This window comes from Chaetodon trifascialis, chromosome 16 (genome assembly GCF_039877785.1).
Source record: "Chaetodon trifascialis isolate fChaTrf1 chromosome 16, fChaTrf1.hap1, whole genome shotgun sequence".
Classification (NCBI taxonomy): domain Eukaryota; kingdom Metazoa; phylum Chordata; class Actinopteri; order Chaetodontiformes; family Chaetodontidae; genus Chaetodon; species Chaetodon trifascialis.
Genome location: NC_092071.1, coordinates 13,317,784 through 13,337,338, shown reverse-complemented (window position 1 = coordinate 13,337,338; position 19,555 = coordinate 13,317,784). Strand labels below are relative to the sequence as shown.

The 19,555-nt window shown below is 42.3% G+C and overlaps 3 protein-coding genes and 1 non-coding gene across 4 annotated transcripts; 1 reads left to right on the top strand and 3 right to left on the bottom strand.

Annotated features, from left to right (window-relative positions):
- Positions 1-655: 655 nt before the first annotated feature.
- On the top strand, positions 656-8,177 carry birc2 (baculoviral IAP repeat containing 2). Its single transcript, XM_070982489.1, has 13 exons — positions 656-732; positions 1,427-2,515; positions 2,606-2,886; positions 2,998-3,300; positions 3,427-3,706; positions 4,476-4,575; positions 4,676-4,754; positions 4,854-4,902; positions 5,173-5,415; positions 5,822-5,920; positions 6,118-6,273; positions 6,421-6,462; positions 6,653-8,177. Exons 2-13 carry the CDS (start codon positions 2,422-2,424, stop codon positions 6,844-6,846), a joined length of 1,920 nt encoding a protein of 639 aa, XP_070838590.1. The 5' UTR covers positions 656-732; positions 1,427-2,421; the 3' UTR covers positions 6,847-8,177.
- A 174-nt stretch (positions 8,178-8,351) lies between these two features.
- Positions 8,352-10,748, bottom strand: rpl23a (ribosomal protein L23a). The gene is made up of 5 exons (XM_070982490.1): positions 10,677-10,748; positions 9,453-9,633; positions 9,053-9,229; positions 8,654-8,723; positions 8,352-8,417 (listed from the first exon to the last, which is right to left on the bottom strand). Exons 1-5 carry the CDS (start codon positions 10,744-10,746, stop codon positions 8,403-8,405), a joined length of 513 nt encoding a protein of 170 aa, XP_070838591.1. The 5' UTR covers positions 10,747-10,748; the 3' UTR covers positions 8,352-8,402.
- On the bottom strand, positions 9,334-9,405 carry LOC139345316 (small nucleolar RNA Z17). Its single transcript, XR_011603205.1, has one exon. It is a non-coding gene; the product is annotated as a small nucleolar RNA Z17 (small nucleolar RNA).
- A 4,138-nt stretch (positions 10,749-14,886) lies between the features above and the next one.
- Positions 14,887-19,084, bottom strand: ddx52 (DEAD (Asp-Glu-Ala-Asp) box polypeptide 52). Its single transcript, XM_070982846.1, has 15 exons — positions 18,957-19,084; positions 18,438-18,690; positions 18,168-18,307; positions 17,848-18,033; positions 17,615-17,758; positions 17,361-17,472; positions 17,202-17,274; positions 16,868-17,071; positions 16,691-16,781; positions 16,433-16,555; positions 16,189-16,339; positions 15,853-15,928; positions 15,535-15,606; positions 15,164-15,412; positions 14,887-15,053 (listed from the first exon to the last, which is right to left on the bottom strand). The coding sequence occupies exons 1-15, from the start codon at positions 19,041-19,043 to the stop codon at positions 15,017-15,019; spliced, it is 1,998 nt and encodes a 665-aa protein (XP_070838947.1). The 5' UTR covers positions 19,044-19,084; the 3' UTR covers positions 14,887-15,016.
- Positions 19,085-19,555: the final 471 nt, after the last annotated feature.

Genomic DNA, 19,555 nt, shown 5'->3' with positions numbered 1-19,555 from the left:
ATCCATTATTTTAACATAATATAATGTGATCTACAAATGACCTTATATGTGTTTGACTTTTGAGAGATTGTTGCAGGCAGTGTCAGTGTAAGCGCTGTTATATATCAAAAATGTCTGTACATTTAAAGAATGTTTAAAGATATGTTAATTTTAATGAATTAATTTTTGTATGAAGTTATGATCTGTTTAGACATTCACATATTCATTTAAGACAGTTGAAGTTTAATAGCTTTCTATATGTGGCTGGAATTGTTTAGTGTAACTTTGAAACAACAAAAAGAGATTTTCATTTATTTTTTTAATCAATAAAATGTTCTGTTAACAGGAGAATATGGTTGATATATAAGGTTGTATTTAATATGTAGATTATTACAAAACATGGGTTTAACAGGTACAAAATAAGGTGGTTTCAGTGTAGTTTCAGTGTTAGTCTTCTTTTTCTATTCACAGTATTTACCGCATTTGTAAAATAACATCCCAAATTCACAACAGACCAGTTCTGATATATGTTTGTATGATATGCAATTCATCTAAATATGGGCACTTTTTAGCCCTGAGATGCCGCCTGCAGGCTGGGGGGCTGAGTTTACCTGAGGGATTTCTCATCTTTATTTACATTTTTCTGTTCCATTTTCATTTCTTTGGTAACCGGAAGCAGCAAGAGGCGGCAGTGTCTCAGACGAGAGGTTTCCAGGATACTGGGACTTTCCGTACCGACTGAATTACGGAACGGTGAGTGTGAAAGGACATGGTGCTGAGGTGCTTTAGGCTTTGTCTCGTGTGTTTGTGTCACTCGCATCAGGCTATTTTATCTTTTTTTCACAGTTGTGCTGCACAAACTCACGAGCCGAGGAAAGTTTGACTGTTATTAGCGTTAGCAGCGGCTAGCGTTAGCGAGCTAATGTCCGCCGATGTTATCAAACTGGTTTGTGTTGGGCGTTGAATGTCATGTCATTCGGCAGATGTTTACTATTTGTATGTTTTAATTAAAACTTGATTGCCAGAACCTATTTCAGATTGATCCAGGTTCCTTCTAAACATTAAACGGCACAGCTAACGTTAGCTATAGCTGAATTAAACCTCAACATAACAAGGCTAGAGCTAAAACAGGAAGTGGACAACTGTGTCATTTATGTGACGCATCTGTGTGCTGAGGAAAGTACCTAACCTTTCCAGACTGGAAAAGTCACGTAATGACCACCTTTAGTTCCGAAATTATTTATATCGCGAACAACTGATTGGTTGGTCAATAGGAAATTAATTGGGAAGTGTTGTTAAAGGGGCACTCCCGTGATTTTCCCCATAAAAGTCTGTTTATTGTCAGGAGCCAAATGATGTATGAGTTACTAAGGCTTAAAGAGGTTAAAAACTTCTAGGAATAATTTCTACAACAACACAATTCAATGTTTTGTTTTTCCTTCTATAGGTCCTGCTGTCCTTAAACTAAGGAGGGACCTCCATTATCCTTACCAAAGGAGGATTAAAATTTTCTTATTGGTTTTTTACTATTCAATTATGGAAGCCTAGACACCTACAAAAGGGATGTCCGAGATGGGGGGAGGGGTTTGAGAGCACATATCCCTTGGTCTGTGTGTGTGTGTGTGTGTGTGTGTGTGTGTGTGCGCTCGTATGTGCGTGCCTGAGACATTTCTTTAATTTGTAATGTTTGTACACATAGTCACATACCACATGTTTAAGTTTGAACTGTTCAATCATATGTTAGACATGTCTGTGCTAAAGATCCAAGATGATAAAGTGTTTACTGATCCTGGGTGATCTGACCACAGCGTGATATTCAGATTAATGATTTGAGGATGTATTTTAATTACAGCGTTTGAAATTGTTAATCCTTTTTTCTTTTTTTTTTTACTGCACAGGATGTATTTTGTTGGATGCACATTCACTGGAACTGTAAAAAGAAATACTGAAGTGTCAGCAGTGAAATGGTCAGAGGTAGCACTCCCTGCTAGATACAGATAAAGTAGATCCAGGTGTGAAGAATGGGCTGTATGCAGGGAATCAAATGTTTGAAGGAAACAGATGACAGGTGAACATCTTGGCAGCTCATTCAGTGTGTGTCCGGTACCATGTGATGATGATGATGGTGGTGGTGGTAGTTTTGCTTCTTCTGGGGTTTCTAAGTTTCACACTTAGCCAAACTTCACTTTCATTTCCACTGTTACTGTCTTGTGATTTGACTTCACCCTCCGCCTCCTCAGCCCCTGATCTCCTGATCTATTTTACTATCATCTGTCTATGTGTGAGTGAGTAAGTGAGTGTGTGTGTGTGTGTGTGTGTGTGTGTGTGTGTGTGTGTGAGAGAGAGAGAAAGAGAAAGAGCGAGACCTTGGGTTTTCTCAAACCCCTCTCCCTTTTGAAGGACATCTCTTTTGCCTTTATATTGCTCTACTTAAATCCACAAATGGACACTCTTGTTCAACTCAAAAACAACCAGTTTTTGATGGGGTTGTGTCGCAACGGGGCTCCACCTGACCTGCAGTATGATAACTCCTCAGGTTTGTGAGATTTTAGATTTATTTGAATTTATCTTTGTATTTATGTTCTAATCTGAAGGAAATGTATTAATATGTCCTTTTCATCGCCAGAGCTCTTCCGCATCTCTACCTTCGCACGATTCCCAACTTCAGGAGTGACAGAGCGAAGCCTGGCGAGGGCAGGCTGGTTCTACACTGGTGTGGGCGACCGTGTGCAGTGTTTCAGGTGTAATGTGACGGCAGAGGGCTGGCAAGCTGGAGACTGTCCAACAGAGAAACACAGACAGCTCTCTCCCTCCTGCTCCTTCATCCAGAGCCTCCCATCTACAGCCAACCTGCTCTCCTCCTCACACTCTGCCTTCTCGCCGCTCCGCATTGCCCCAGCCATACCAGTAAGTTTCTCAAAAACAAATTAGTTTTATTTTTGATGACAGAATGTGTTTTTGACAGAGAGCACACCTATACCTGATAACTTCTTAATATTTTGCTTCTTTTTCTTCTAGCTTTCTGGTCCGGGCCCAGCTGCTCCTAACCCAACAGCAAGCCAAGGCGAAGAGCCAGTTGGCTACCTAAACATGGGCTTCTCTGCTCCACCACCCTCCAGCCCACTTAGCTCTCGTGGTGTAGAGGACATGTCCCACCAGAGACCAACATGCCACAACCCCAGCATGCGCAGAGAGCAGGACCGCCTGGACTCCTTCCAGCCCTGGACGCTCTCCATTATTACTCCCGCTGAGCTCGCCAAGGCGGGCTTCTACTACCTGGGCCAGGGTGACAGAGTGGCCTGCTTCAGCTGCGGAGGACAGGTGTGTATGATCACAGGGATGACAAAGAGGGTTTATTATAAACATTTGGCTGACAGAAGGCAGCACCATTCAGACTAAGTGTGTGTCAAGCTGTTTATTTTTTATTTCTTTTCTTCATATTTGCAGTTGAGTAACTGGGAACCAGGTGACAGAGCCGTGTCCGAACACCAGAGGCATTATCCAAACTGTCGCTTTGTGCGGGGGGACAGGGCTGACAACGTGTCGCTGGCAGGAGGAGCATCTGGAGGAGTAACTTCTCAGCTGTCTGCAGGAGCCTCAGCCCTCAGTAATGTGTCTAACCCTGCCATGCAGCAGAGCGAAGAGAGGCTGCTCACCTTCGTCAACTGGCCGTCTCGTATCCCCGTCAGACCCGACCAGCTGGCTAAAGCTGGATTCTACTATGTAGGTAAGGGCAGTGTTAAAGAGATGCAGAATTCAACGATAGCAAAATCATGATCAGGAGCAGCTCGAAGGAGGGCAAATCTTGGACTTACATTCATCAGGTGGCACAAAAGACAACTCCAAAAGAAAGTGAATGCTGCTCAGAAAAGTCCATTTCTGCAGGTTTTAGGAGACTTAAGGAGAAAATATATAAAATCAAAAACTGCTTGGCCCTTTCATGGGGAAAAAACACACATTGTGCAATGTTTGAGTATTTAAACATCTGAATAGTTTTATCTTTTTACAGTAAGTACCTGAAGAGTATTGAGAGTCCTTATTTTTATTTTCCTAAAACAAAATTGATACTAAAAAGCACTTTCAGTTAAAATGCCCTGAAAGTCAGACACAGAATGTATTCATAATGTTCGGATGAAAGACTCGAATTAAGTAACTTGTTTTCCCTTCCTTGCAGCAGTTTTAATACCAGTTAGAGTATTTCCCCCGTGTTGGGGGTGTCCACTGCAGACAAGTATTTGTCCTGTTTTCATCTGAGCTGGAAAGTTTAGGGACTCCTGGTTAAAAGTGTGACGCCATGATTTGATGTTAATGCTAAATATTGCCTTCTCATGTGATCGGTCCTCTACTGAAGGTTTCAAGGAAAAGAGATGAGATGAGAAACAAACACGTAACAGTTTCAGACAGTCATCTCTATCAGAATCGGCTTTTTTTTTTTTTTTTCCCCTGAAATCCCCTAAAACCAGCTGTGACACTGAGAGCTCTTTGTTTCCTCCAAGGTCGTAACGATGATGTCAAGTGTTTCTGCTGCGATGGAGGCCTGCGCTGCTGGGAGTCTGGAGACGATCCTTGGGTGGAACATGCTAAATGGTTTCCTCGGTAAATGCTGTAGTCCATGAAGCCGTCGTTGACTGTCTGTTAACATGTGTAGGGTATCGTTAATATGAACATTTCTGTTCATGTATCTGGTTAACTGCAGGTGTGAATATTTGCTCCAGGAGAAGGGACAAGAGTTTGTCCACCAGATCCAGGCTCGCTTCCCTCGCCTGTTCGAGCAGGTCAGTAGAGAGCGGCATGAAAATCGATTCTTTTCTTTCTTTTTTTTGCACAGAACAGGTTATTTAAAATGCTTTTTTTTCTGTTTTCTCCCTCAAAAGCTTTTAACAAATGGAGACAGCAGCTCCAGAGAGTTTGTGGATCCACCTGGTGAGTTTGAAACTGTAAAATCAAGTGATTTTTTTTGCAAGAGTTTTGGAAATGATCTGTACGCTCTATACAACACAACAAGGTGTATATAACAAACTGCATTTTAGCTCATGTGTTGTCTTCTGTTGTTTAACATCATAGCAGAGGTCAGCAAAACTCTTGCCTGTCTTCTTCTATCTATTAAAATTTGTTGCGTCCCTGTCAGACTGTGGGACTTGTAGTTGATGTCACATCATCCAGCCTGACGTTTCTGCTCTCTCCTCCTCTCAGTGGTTCATCTCGGTCCTGGAGAGGAGCGGTCTGAGGACGCTGTCATGATGAACACCCCTGTGATTAAGTCTGCGTTAGAGATGGGTTTTGAGCGCAGTCTAGTCAAACAAACAGTCCAGAGCAAGATCCTGACCAGTGGAGAGAACTACAGGACAGTCCAGGAGCTGGTTTCAGACCTGCTGAGTGCAGAGGACCAGAAGAGGGAAGAGGAGCGAGAGATGCTGGCGGAGGCGATGGCGTCAGGTACAGCTGACAGTGAAAATATGGATATCTCTGCGATGTGTTACGATCACCAAGTCCACTGTTAGTTGTACAGTCAGTGAATATTTGATGTAACATGACAAACAGATGGTTTGTTAGACAACAATCTGGAAGTCATCATGGAAGCTGTTTGGAAAAGGGCGAGCACTTTTAAAAAAAACAACTTTTCTTTGAGTGAAGAAACACTCTCCAGTTCTGATGCTATAGCAGCATCTAGGCTAACCTCTTTAGGAGGAAACGGTCGCACTATCATCACATCTAAACCACTCCCGGCTGTAGCTGCCAGCAGTTGATTGGTCTGAACAACTGTGGGGGGTCACAATCGCATAAGTCGAAGCCACTTGCAACATGTGAAGACCATGATGGAAACGTTCCCCTTTTGTTTCAGATGGTTTCACCTTTGTGAAAAGGCACCAGGCAGCGTTGATCCAGCGTCTGAAAAGCGTCGAGCCAGTGCTGGAGCATTTAAGAGAGCAAAATGTGTTATGTAAGTTTTAAATTTGAATAACTGCTGGCACATCTTTTACTTCAGGATGCAGCATTCATTTTTTTCTTAGTAAGCGATTATTCAGCAAACTGATATTTTGCAGAGTAACTGAGGTGCTGACTTTACTGTTCAGCTGCAGCACCTAGAGTTCAGAAACCTCTCGACTGAGAGTGACTTTTCTTCCCTGTTAACTGCAGCTACAGAGGAGTACAGCGGTCTCAAGGCTCAGACGTCGGCTCAGCAGCAAACCGCCAGGCTGATAGAGCTCGTCCTCACCAAGGGAAACGCTGCGGCAGAGGTCTTCCGCAACTGGATCCAGAAAAATGATGTCCACCTGTTGAGAGATCTCATGGGTATGTCTTTCCCACTGACACCAAAGACTTTCTGACTGCGCTCATCTGACCTGAAAAACACTTAAGCATAAAGGAGCTCTGGAGAGGTGCAAAATTCTTTCATTTGTTCATTAAAGCCTAACTACATGTTGTCTTTCACATTTTCAGCCCAATCAAATGAAGCTGCATCACCAAGCCAAGACCTCTCAGGTATTAAGACTCACCTGAGCCTCATGCAGAGCTTTCTGTCCTGCCAGCTTTATGTTTTATGCTTAACTGTGAAGCTTTTACTTAAAATCAGCCCCATGAAAGATTCCTAAAAGTAAATGTTACTTAAAACATTTACTGTGTGGAGCGATGTTGGACTTGGAGAAATTAATCTTTTTTTTTCTTTCTGCAGACCTCCCCATGGAGGAGCAGCTGCGGCGCCTGCAGGAGGAGCGTACCTGCAAGGTGTGCATGGATAAAGAAGTCAACATTGTCTTCATCCCATGCGGACACCTGGTGGTGTGCAAAGAGTGCGCGCCTTCACTGCGAAAGTGCCCAATTTGCAGAGGCCTGGTCAAAGGCACAGTCCGAACCTTCCTCTCATAACCAAGGAGGCTGCGAGCCGCCTTCCCTCACTCTCGTGTCACAACAATGTGATTGAATGTAAGCAATATGATATAAATCTATATTTATTGGAAAGAGCAGGAAGGTTGTTGTGCATCTATTTTTCCCCCCTAATCTGGTCACTTATCCCTTTGTTTATTGAAAGACATTTAAAGTGTCATAAAGCTTCTGCATCATTTATCTAAATAACCAGATAAAGCACACATAACCATACCTGATTAACATGTAAAACTACAGTATGGCCTTCAGGTTAATTTCTTATTTAATCTCTGATTTTCACACATGCTTTTATAATTTGGGCTGGATGAATGTTTGAAACTGGTACCATGCTATTTTTCATGACAAATCCCATAATATAATCAATAATCAATGCATTAAACTGAACACATGTACTACTTCAATAAATGATTGTTTCTAAACACAAGATTGTATTATAGTAACACGACTTCTTTGAAAGTGTCTAACAGCAGCTCTGCAGTAAATATGTTTAAGGCCGAATCTTTTTTTTTTTTACTATTAGAGGTTTGAAGAAAGTGTTCATTAAGCTTTTAGAGTGTCAGCAAGTACAAGCAGCTACAGATGTCTAATTGTGACCTGAGGTGTTGATTAATCCCAAAACACGCAATTATTATCCAAGTTACATCAACATGTTTCAAAAACCAGGCTCTGTGAACTTGATTTGTACCGCAGGGCTTCTGGCTTGTTAATCTTTGTCAGCTTCTTGTATATCTTGAGAAACTCAAACTGGGAAAAGTTAATTTTCAAAATTCTAACAGCACTTTCACCACTTTACTAAGTAATAAACCGTAAATGTAATGAGGCATATTGTCATTTTCTCACAAAACAAACAAACCAAAAAAAGATACTATTTCATCTACTGCTCATGTATTTCTCAGTGCACACAGTGGCATGCAGGAGTTTGAGTACTCCTGGTGAGAGTTTCTGTTCCTGTGATTAGCCAAGTGTGTAGAAGCACAAGCCGAAGGTTCTAGCGAGACCCTCACAGAACCCCAACCTAAACATCATAGAAAATCTGGACAGTCCTCAAAGAGCAGTGCAGGCAAGACGGCCCAAGAAGGTGATAGAACTAGAAAACTTCTGCAGGAAGAATGAGCAAAAATCACCCACATACACCTGAAGGTCTTTACAAAAAGCCTGAACAAGCTGTGACTCTGGCCACAGGGGGTGTTTCTAAGTACTGACCATGCAGAGCATCCAAACTTTTGCTTTGGATCATTATCCCGTTTTATTTTGAAATTGTAAAAGATGGTGAATGTCAGAACAATGTTAATAAACTTGGCACTAAGACTCCACATCTGTTACCCTAATTTTTAAATTAATTTTATTAGCAGGACTTGTTCTGTATGATTCTATGCACGTATCTGTTAGCTGCTGGGAACTTTTCCCCCCTTCTCAGTATCATGCTTAATTCCTAATTTATTGACTGTATCCATGCGTCAAGACAACTCACAAGGACACGGAATCAGTTTTAGTTTATACAAATATTTTATTCTTCCACAAGTCTCTTCTGCCACAGTTTAGATGATGCCAATCTGTGAAGAAAAAGAGGACACAGATTAGACAATGATCGTTACCAGAGTGAATACACCTGTGACTGCACTGCCTGGCATCAGTGGTTCCTTTGAATGCATCACAAACATTCAGATCAAATAAAAGTTTACATCACTTGCACAGGATTGATAACTTCTCAAGCAGAATACAACCACTATATTATGGACGAGCTTTCAGAAAAAAAACCTCTTTACTCTGTTAAATAACTAAAACTCACCTTGTTTGCAACATCTAACGCATCATAATCTGGCGCGAGACGAACGTACGCCTTCTTCTCACCATCAGGCCTGAACATAGGAACACAACAGACACAATGAGTGGAAGGTGCTAAAGAAAATTTATGATGTTCATATTTACAATGGGAGACTTGACATGATCGTAACACCACATGAAATGTATGGAAAGGCATTAAGTTCTGCAATGAAGCAGTTCTACAAATATAGACCTGATTACATGTTACAGTGAGCCAACCTGTCACTGATCACTGTTCTGTCTTCAATCAAGAACGTCCCATTAAAAGTGCACACAAAATAGTGCACTAATCACTCCAGCAATTCATTTCCAAACAGAACAAGATGAAACTGGCACTCAGCGCAGTCTGGGTTAAGGCTTCTACCTGATCAGAGTGTTGACTTTGGCGACGTCGATGTCGTACAGCTTCTTGACTGCGTGTTTGATCTGGTGCTTGTTTGCCTTGACATCCACGATGAACACAAGGGTGTTGTTGTCCTCGATCTTCTTCATGGCGGACTCTGTCGTCAAGGGGAACTTGATGATGGCATAGTGGTCCAACCTATTGAAGAAGACGAAAACTAAGCCAAAGCGCTCACACTTCCCTCAATACATGCACTTGCTTAATGTTCTTCACTAAAAAAACATGTTAAAATGTTTTGTTTAGGTGCATCAGTAGTTTGTAAAGCTGGAATCATGCTCTTTCATACTTTGATCGCTATAACCATCATGTGCACCAGGTTTAAACCTGCAGTTTGCAGCAGCATGCCGTCACTGTAACTCACTTGTTCCTGCGAGGAGCACTCTTGCGAGGATACTTGGGCTGCCTGCGGAGACGAAGGGTTTTGGGGCGACGGAAGGTGGGAGAAGTCCTGATTTTCTTCTTCCTCTGGCTGTGTACGCCCTTGAGCACAGCCTTTTTGGCCTTCAGAGCCTTTGACTTAGCCTCAGTCTTGGCAGGGACAGCTAACAGAGAAAGAGAGACCATTTGTTATACTGTTGATTAGTTCATGCTCCTCCTCCAGTTAATAAAGCTTAATAATAAGCTACAAAACACGGTTTGTAAAAACGTAAGAAAAAGCACCATCAACTCTCCACAAATATTTGACAGTGTAATCCACTAAAACTAGTCCTTACATTGTACTTATAACTGATCAATGCTTGTAATGTTCTTTTTTAAAATGTCATCTGTGACAGCTCCATTTACACTGACAACCAATCACTTCTGTATGAAGCCACAGATGACATCGATGGAGCAATGTAACTGCATCACTGTAGATTTTCCACAACAAAAGACGGCTTGAAAATGAATTCAGCCACTGGCAGCCAATATATATACATACATAAACACACACACAAGGGTGTCCATACATATGGTCACACTCCACTCCATACATATGGTCACACGCCTTGTCATGACCAGGCCAAAACGTATCGCTGCACTCCTGAGACACACATGCACCCGAAGACGTCAAACGTATGACGGATTTGTCGGTATCGGACCAATGTTTTCCACAACCAACTAAAGTTTTCGCAATTCCATTTAACTCTCTCGTAATACAACAGCGACTTCAAGACTTTCACGTGGAAGTTAGCTAATGAAACGTTTCACACACCGCTGAACTGCACCAAGTGCTAGCGCTATCACACAACAGCTTCGCCAAACATTACACCATTACTACTGCTTCTAAGACTTAGCATGAAATAGCCGTGTCCATATTTAACTAACTAGGAAGACATCGGGAAAGAATAATTGCTGTATTTAGATGGCGTTTAGGTTAGCTTCCATCAACGCTACCATGCTAATATTAGCTTAGCATCACGTTCCAGCATACATGCCGGGGACAGTCTGCGTGATCTATGTATTTACACAGTTCACATCGATGCTTTGACGTTGTATATACCACTGTCTGTTTATCTTTACATTTCGGGCACATCTGCCGAACCTCAGAGGCGCTATTTCTGTAAATTGTACGAATTATTCACACAAAATTATTAGATTGACAAACCTTCCTTCTTCACCTTCGGTGCCATGTTGAGAAAGGAAGATAGAACGGGGTTTCCTGCAGTATAATGCATGGGCGAGATCTCACAGCAGACGTATCGCGATAGGTAAGACAGTTGCCAGAACCCACATAGTAATGATGGGTCCTTGATCATGTTTATTGGCCCATGAAGTAAAGTTATATAATATAATTTTTGAATATGATATAATTTTGACTATAACTTATATTTACATATACAAATTACTATCAAACTGTCAGTGTATCAGTCCAATTGTATTTTATTTGGTGATGGTATTTTATTTTCGGACCTTTGTTCCTGTTCCTCAATTTGAAGTAGATAATTAAAGATAATTAAAAAATAGTATTGATGTTTGTTACATACATCATGTGTATAGAGCACACACACGCGTGCCTTTCATGAGTTCCTGTCACGTGTTGGAAATAAATGTGGCATTTTTTATTTCTTTTTTAATAAAAAACGTATGTGGGTGTTAACAATGTTCTCACAAGAGATTTAAATACATGACAAATACTTGAAAGAAATAAAAAAGACAAACAGAAAGAAAAAGATGGAGAGGAGACATAATGTGTCCAATGAGTGCAGAGAGCAGACAGTCATCATTTTCTATGTACGTATGTATTATGTAGAAAGGAAATCTTGCTTATCCAAAACTAAAAATACCATGTTTATTTCATGTGCATATCACAAAAAGTTGTTTCAATTTTATGTGATAATAGAAAGTGATACAAATACATAAAGGGTTTTGGCTACATCGGGACAGTTGAGGAGCTCAACAACAATAACAAAAAAAAAAAGAGAAGCAATTGTGACTAATATTACCTTGTTACTGATAAAGGACATAAAGGTAACTTGGACTCTGTAATAACTCCCACTAAGTGTGGAATTTTAATTACAAACTAATTAATCACACATTGCAAGAAGTGTATTTATTTACAGCATTTACCTCCATGGTATGATCTAAATGTTGTCTTCGGCACTCAGACAATGTCCTGATTATAAAAGAGGTGCTTTTTGAAAATTTGCTTTGTGAAATTTCACACACCTGTGAATACACAATAATAATGCACAATGTCACTGTGATTTATAAGTGTGATTCATTGCAATTTTTCTATTATCGAAAACTTTCTGAGACATTCAGTTTGACAGGAAACAAGAACAAAATAGAGGTCAGAGGTTGTGACTGCGATGCTTTTTTAACTTTCTGAATTCATGAAACAAACACTATCATGAGATTTATGCACGCTGACCAAATGTTCCATATTGTTCACATGCTGACGGCCATCCACACAGCACAGCGGATCCATGTGTCTGATCCAAGTTGAATCATTAGATAGACATTGACAAAGGTGCTGAAAATGGGAAGCAATGACACAAAAGGAACCTGTTCAAAAGAACAGAAACACAGAAATGTCAAAGCAAAGAAATACACTTGACAGATGTAAGAAATCCATGACGAGGACACCTGTCACGAGTTCCTATCACGTGTATATGTTGTGATGTCCTCGACAGTCGTTTTGTTCACGACCCAAATATGTACAGTTTACTGCCAAAGAAACCCAAAAATGTTCAAATTTAAGAAGCTGGAATCAGAGAAGTTTTAGGTTTCTTTTGCTTAAAAATGTACTCATACCAATCAATCCATTATCAAAATAGTTGGCGATTAATAGTTGACAACTAATCAATTAATCGTTGCATTCTTATTCATCAGCTTGTTCCAGCTCTTCATTGAAGCTGCATGTTGATGAGTGAAGTGTGCAAAGATAGCATTTTTTTAGGCCTGCATTATCAATTCATCCAGTTGAATATTCTAGATGTGTTAATACAGATTTACCTCAAATTCAGCCAAATAAAATCCAGTTGTGTCCAGTTGCCGATCTTTCTTTCTTTTTGAGGGCAGCCTTGCTGTTTCTTCTAGTTTTGTTTTTGCTCTGTCTGATTAATGCAGCATGTTGATTTTCTGCTCAAACTTTTAGACTTTAGACCCCAATTATTCAGACACACATTTCAGAAAGTTTCTTCATTACAAATCCAACACCTGTCTTTAAGTCTTAGCTCGAGCAGAAGTTTAGGTGACATCTCTTTTGTGTTTGATCTCAACAGAAAAGGAGGTTGCCGATGGATGCTGGCTCCAAACAGCTCAAGGTCAAGTCCAGGCTGTGACTGAAAGGCTGCAGCGATTCCAGCTCGACTTGGTCCCTCAACCTCCAGCGGCTGCCAAGATGAGGACCGCTGCGGTGAAGCCTCTGGCCCCAACACCTCCCACAGTTCCACCAAAAAGAAGAGGAACTCGAGCCGGGACAGTCCTGCGTCCTGCGCAGCCTGTCAGTGGAGCAGGTAAGCTCATCTAAGCCATCCTGAATAATATTAGTACAAGCTGTGGACTTCAGCTTTCATTCGTGTGTTTCTTATAGTTTTTTAGTGACTATGCTAACAGTGTTTTGAATGAAATGAAGCTGACCAAATATTATTTTGTGGTTTTCCAGGCAAGAGGACAGCGCCTGACTGCATCCAGACTGCAAGTCCTACGGAGGCTGAGCTGCAGCCATTGGCCAGGCCTGTGGAGGGCCTGTCCCTCAGCTTCAAGCTGCTGTCCTCAGACGACTGGTAATTTGACTTTTGCAGTGGCAGTTTAACTTGCAGGGGGGGTAGAGATGTCATTGTTGTTGCTGAAGTGTTGTACAGTGCAGTTCATTGCTTCTTGTCACATAAACATACAGGATGAAAAAAGTCGAGGGCTTGAAAACCATCCGAGCTCTGGCACAGCACCACTCAGAGACCCTGAAGACCGAACTCCGCCAAGTGTGTCTGGTTCTCATTGAGGAGGTATTGTACACACACTCCTCTTTCCATCTCTGTTTCCATCTTTGTGCTTTACTTTCATTTGCCAATGTGTGCCTGTGAATGCGCACGCTGCAGTCTTGACCGACAATGCTCATTCTTTCTATACAGGTGAAAAACCTGCGCTCGGCAGTGGCATGTGAAGCTATGAAGACCGTGGCTGAGCTATATGTTCACCTCGGGAAGGCCATGGACCCGGAGGTAGAAGGAACAGGCCGGGCTCTGCTGCTGAAACTGGCACAAACAACACATGCCTTCATTCATCAGCAGGCCAATCTTGCACTGGATGCCATGGTGCAACACTGCAGCTTTGGCCGGATCGTGAGCGCGCTGTTGAACACGGGACTGAGGTAAGAGAAGAGAGTTCATTTTATCAGCAGAAGCATTAAAGTGAAATGAAGTCACTTAATTTGTTTGCCTCATATTCCTCTGTCTTTGTGCCTCCTCAGCCACCTCTGTGTCACAATAAGAGGGAGCACAGCACAACACCTCCACCTGCTGGCTGACAGCCATGGAGCGGCTCACATCCTGACGGCAGGACGGAGCCTCACTGAGCGCTTCCTGACTGCTGTGGCTAAAATGTGTGTGGATGGTGCACCAGAAGTGAGGTAGGTTATCAAGGTCTAGAAAGTTAGTGAGAAAAGCAGTGTGGGACTTTGCACAGTGTTGTGATTTGTGGCTGTTGGTTGTTTGTTCTCAGCTGAGTGTTTTTAAAATCTGAAATATATTTTTTGAACATTGTCCTAAATTAGAAGTTTGACTCTTCACAGGTGCCACAGACAAATCATTCTCCACCAACTCGCCCTCCACAAAGACTTTCTGAAGCTGTGGACAAACATTGTTCCGAGCAAAGAAAGACACTCTCTGACAAAGATCTTGCAGAAGGCCAAGTGAAGTGGAGGAGAGCTGCAGTGTTGGAGTATATTTGTTATTGTACTTTTTAAAAAAATAAATAAGTTTAGCATTATTTGTTAGATATGTTGCTGTATATGCACACAACATGTCATTTGGGGGTTTTGTTTGTTTTCTTATTTCATGAAAATATCTTGCCAAAGGTAGCTAACCTCCCACCAGTAATCAGACTGCCTCAAAGGTTTCTGGCCTTTAAAAGAGTGATCCATCACAATCTTATAAATAGAATTATATGACTATATTATAATGAATAGCATTAAATAGAAGTTCACTTTCCCTCCATACCTGAATTAGTCACAACAATGTCCCTTTTACAATAAAAGAAAATGGAAATAAATATAAATCTTCTTTGTGCTGGAGATAGAAGTGCAAAATATACTGTCAATGTCACAAATAGCAGGTGAGCAAATGTAACAGAAATAAACACGAATGACAAAAAAATATATATATAACAGTTTGTTTTATTCTCTGATAATACAAAGCACAATTGTGAAAATTAGTAACTCAGACAGCAAGATGTAAAAAAAAAAAAAAAACATCCATCACATCAGTCTGCTCGGACCACTCCCCTCTATTCCTCTTGTGGCTTATTTTTCTTCCCCTTTTTCCTGGTGGAGAGACATGAAAAAAAAAATGTATATAAATTCTCTTTTATCAACATCCTCAACTAGTGACAATGAATGAATGAATCACACGAGATTCTGGACACACTGCTTACTTTAACTTGGCTCCGGAGGACTTCGGCCCCGTCTTCTGAGACGCCTCGGTGTGTTTTTGTGGTCCTCCTTCTTTCTGTCTTTTGTTCCTTTTCTTCAATCCCGCTCCTTTTGTCTTCTTTTCTCCTTCCTGCTTCTCTCCTTTATGTCCTGCATTTGGTGCTTTTCCTTTCTTCTTCATTAAGAAGCGAGGAGTTGTGCAAATGGTGCTTCTTTTGGGAGGTTTCTTCTCAAGCGAACGCCTCACTTTGCTAAACACAAGAAAAATATGGGCGGACTTATTCAGCCTGATCAAAAAGTGAAACTGATCAAGTTAGACAGAAACGAAAGAGCAAAATTATGGAGCTCCATTGTCTTCATACATCTCCTTTACCTCTGGATCTTCTTGAAGCCAACCATGTAGTCAGGTACCGGACAGCCTGCTTGTTTTATGACATTGGCGATACTGTTAAAAAGAGAAATCTATTCAGAGGAAACATTTAGAGGAAAAAAACAAGCACAGAATCTGCACAGACTCAAGCTGCATGTTGGGACAACAATGCAGATATTGTGATTTCAGAAATATGTTTCGGGTTAAGTGAACCAAATGCAGGTGGGCCTTCACACAAACAGACTAATTTGACGATCGGTACACGTTTATTTAGAAAGGAAGTCAGTTCACACTTTCAGTAAACCTCATGTACGCGTTTACCTGCGCAGCAGTGGTTTGTCATTTTCTGTGAAGAAGGTGATGGCCTTCCCCTGATGTCCAGCTCTACCAGTCCGACCTGAGAACAGCAAACAGGATGAAATGAGTGAATGATGAGCAGACAAAGAGGAACAGTTGAGAAATCTGTGAGACTGCACAGGATCATGACATAAAATGAAAAAAAAAGAAGCACATCTTCAGGTTTGCGAAGCTGTGACCAGCAAACTTTTGGTCTTTTTACACTGTAAATGATGAACATTAGTTATTTTTTGTGTACATTGCCTCATCAGTTGACAAATGATCTTACTGTGAAATGACTGATAACACATGAAAACAAACCAATTCGATGGATGTACTCCACAGAGCTGGTGGGGAAGTCGTAGTTCAGCACGAGGTTGACTCCTTTGAAGTCGATTCCTCTGGCGAGCAGAGCCGTGCAGATCAATACCCAAATCTTACCCGAGCGAAAGCTGTTCACTACGTTGTCCCTCTGAAACAGAAAAGCCGCAGAGGAGTAGGATGAGTACAAGGCTGCACTTAAGAAAGGACGCATACTAGCAGTGGATTAAGTGTCTGCATGGACCTGCTGCTGTGTGCGCTCTGCGTGGATCACGTCTACGTTGATGCCTTCATACACCAGCTCATGGAAAAGCTCCCGCGCTCGGTCTATAGACTGCACAAACACCAGCATGGGAGGCAGGAAACCCTGAAAATGACACAAATAAACACAGCCTGTTTTCTTACACTTCCCCTTCAATAGTGACAGTTTAGCTGCAAAGCCACTGTGACTGAGTTCAATTAAAAAAAGAAATAAACAGCCGCCTCTCTGGAGTGTCCTTACCTTTTTGATGATGTCCCTCACGGCCACCAGTTTGCCGTTCTCCGTCCCAACAAACAGCAGCTCCTGCTCCACCGTCTCAACTGCCGTATTTCTGACATGATGATAAATTCATGTGTCTGGTGAGCGAAAGACAACACAAATCCACCAGAGTAAGGACTTCTACACATAGATCATTACCTGTGGCCAATGTTGACAGACACCAGGTTGTCGAGGTTCAGGCGGCACCACTGCTCCACATCTGACGTGCAGGTGGCGCTGAAGAAAGCCCTGCGCACCTTTGAACCAGAGCAGGCCAGAAAGACGGTGGCGAGCTGCTCCCTGAACCCTGTCTTACCGCCTTCAAACAGCTTATCGGACTCATCGACGACCAGCCACTCCACACTGAACACAAAAAAGACAACAATCAGTCTCACACGCCACAGGCAGTGGATTCACACAATGAGCTTTGGTGAGTGAATGTAAACTTCATGAGGCACCTTTAAGAAATTCAGAGGAACAGACTCAGTGTTACCTGCTGAGGTCGAGAGCTGGAGGGTCCTGCTTGAGAAGGAAGATGAGTCTGTTTGGAGTACTGACGAGTATGTCTGCACAGAGAAACGGACGACGCAAACAGTGAGCTAAAGGCAACTCACGCTCACCTCTTCTGTGAAGCCATTTCTCAGTTTCTTACCGTATTTCTTGCTGGACTTTGGTCCATATTTCTTGGCTGCCAGAGAGGCTTTGTCTATGATGTGAACTCTAAATCCTACTCCCTCTGACAGGCGGAGCAGCTCTCTGTAGGTCTAAACACAACAAAACAACACTCTTTCCCTCCTTGATAGCAATAAATATGATGATCATTATGTGAAACTGGACAGAAATTGACATTTTGTGTGTGTGTGTGTGTGTGTGTGTGTGTGTGTGTGTGTGTGTGTGTGTGTGTACCTGGCTGGCCAGCTCTCTAGTCGGGGAGATGATCACAGCTCTGAAGCCCCGGTTGGCCGGCTGCTGCAGGTGAGCGAGCAGCGGGAGGCAGAAAGCCAAAGTCTTCCCTGATCCCGTGGGAGCACATGCCAGCACCTCTCGACCCTGATCGAGAAACCAGACACATGGAAAACCTCACAAAAACGCCGCCTGTGCACCGTCACCAACCACTAAACGCATGCGTCTGCACTCACATGCATCATGAGCGGTATCGCCTGCATCTGCACCGGCGTCGGGGCGTTCAGCCCTGCGTCTCTGAGGTTCTGGAGGACACGTGGGTTAAGATGATACTCCGACTGCAGCTCCTCAAATGTGCACACGGGGTCGGGCACATCGCAGCCATGCACATTTATACGGTGTTGAGAGCGAATACGATTCACCTAAGATCAAATAAAATCAGCAGTGCCTTTACTGAACATTACAGCAGCAAATATGATTTTTACATTTATGATAATCACATAAAATCCTTTATCGATTTGTTTTTTTGTGCTGTGATTTGCATCTCTGTGACTACCTTTTCCTGATGAAGATGCTTCAGCCTCTTCAGTGAGGATTTCTCTTTCCTATCACTCGGCAGGTTTTGGATCTTTCTGTCCAGTGAGGAGGTCCAGGTGATGCCATTTCCCTCCGTGTCTTTCAGCGGTGCGCTGCCAGCTTCAGTCAGACAGCAAACAGGAGTGAGTGATAGACAAATATCTGGAAACTTCAAAACATCTGGAGATGACTAAAGTCTGCCATTAGTTAACCATCAGTTGTTAAAGCAGCAAACAGCAGCATCCTTTACCTTCCACCTCCACCTTGTTGCTTTTAGTCTTTTTCTTTTTTGTCCTCAAGTCTGTCTCCACATCCCTTTGCTTCCTTTTTCCTCCCGCACCAGAATTTCCACTTTCACTTCCCACCCCATATTCCTCTTCATCATCGTCCTCTTCGCCCAGCACTTGGGAGCTGCTCTGGGCTCCATTGGTTGATCCTGTGCCAAAGAAATCGATCGCAGAGAGAGGATCTGAGGACCCGTCCACTCTCTGAGACCTGACAACCTGCAAAATGAGACAGAAATATTGTCATTATCTGTTTGAGATATACTTGCCTGACATATTGTCCCAACACCAATCTAATGAAGTAAGACACTGCGGCACACAACCTCCCTGAAAGGTTAAAAAAAAAATCCGAGAACAAATATTGCAGTTCACTTCTCGCTAGCACCAGTCGTGGTTAGCCAAAATATATTAAACCATGGGTCGTGCTGCCGATAACAAACTCCATTTTCATCCAGTCTATCATCAGCTACATGTTTTAAGATTACCTTAAACCGAGCGGCGTCTTGACCAAACCTCTTCAGGTCAAATTTAGCTCCTGTTCCGAGTTTCCGAAACAACTCGAATGCGTCCATTCCTACAGCAGCGTGGTTTGTCAGGATCCAGACATCAGTAATCAACATCCGGATCATCCACCAGCAGCTCTTCCCCTCCGCTCTGACCACCACTGCCCCCTGCTGGCTGCCTTCAACACCATGAGTGTGACGTGCTTGTGGCTTGTGCAACCGTTGCATTATTATCGGAAAGCCACATGATTGACATGGTACCTCTGACTTGTTACTTTGACATTTGACATTAAAAATCCAAGTTCAACTACAGGAAAACAGCATGTTGTAAGACAGAGCAGATAAAAGACTTCTCTGATACCAACACCCGCTGTATGTGCACTGTTTGTTGTGTTCAGTAACTGAAACCAGCCTGTAGTGAATCACAGTATTTATTGTTTTGAACATTTAATGTCAGTCCAGTCAGCGTCATCACTGTTGTGTTCACACAGACAATGTAGTGTACTTCTTAATCTGAATTATGGTTTAGTAACATTATTGGAATAAATATGAGAGGACTGAAAATAGGTTTCAAATATACA

What these genes read in the sequence shown, in the direction of transcription:
- birc2 (XM_070982489.1), top strand. Translation starts at nt 2,422, where the DNA reads ATGGACACTCTTGTTCAACTCAAAAACAACCAGTTTTTGATGGGGTTG. An exon ending in TCCCTCGCCTGTTCGAGCAG is followed by an intron (nt 4,755 to 4,853) that starts GTCAGTAGAGAG and finishes CTCCCTCAAAAG; the next exon opens with CTTTTAACAAATGGAGACAG. An exon ending in ACCAAGCCAAGACCTCTCAG is followed by an intron (nt 6,463 to 6,652) that starts GTATTAAGACTC and finishes TTCTTTCTGCAG; the next exon opens with ACCTCCCCATGGAGGAGCAG.
- rpl23a (XM_070982490.1), bottom strand. Translation starts at nt 10,746, where the DNA reads ATGCATTATACTGCAGGAAACCCCGTTCTATCTTCCTTTCTCAACATG. An exon ending in AGTGCTCCTCGCAGGAACAA is followed by an intron (nt 9,230 to 9,452) that starts GTGAGTTACAGT and finishes CTTCTTCAATAG; the next exon opens with GTTGGACCACTATGCCATCA. An exon ending in AAAGTCAACACTCTGATCAG is followed by an intron (nt 8,724 to 9,052) that starts GTAGAAGCCTTA and finishes TCCTATGTTCAG; the next exon opens with GCCTGATGGTGAGAAGAAGG.
- ddx52 (XM_070982846.1), bottom strand. Translation starts at nt 19,043, where the DNA reads ATGGACGCATTCGAGTTGTTTCGGAAACTCGGAACAGGAGCTAAATTT. An exon ending in CGATACCGCTCATGATGCAT is followed by an intron (nt 17,759 to 17,847) that starts GTGAGTGCAGAC and finishes TTTCTCGATCAG; the next exon opens with GGTCGAGAGGTGCTGGCATG. An exon ending in CCAGCTCTCGACCTCAGCAG is followed by an intron (nt 17,072 to 17,201) that starts GTAACACTGAGT and finishes TTTTGTGTTCAG; the next exon opens with TGTGGAGTGGCTGGTCGTCG.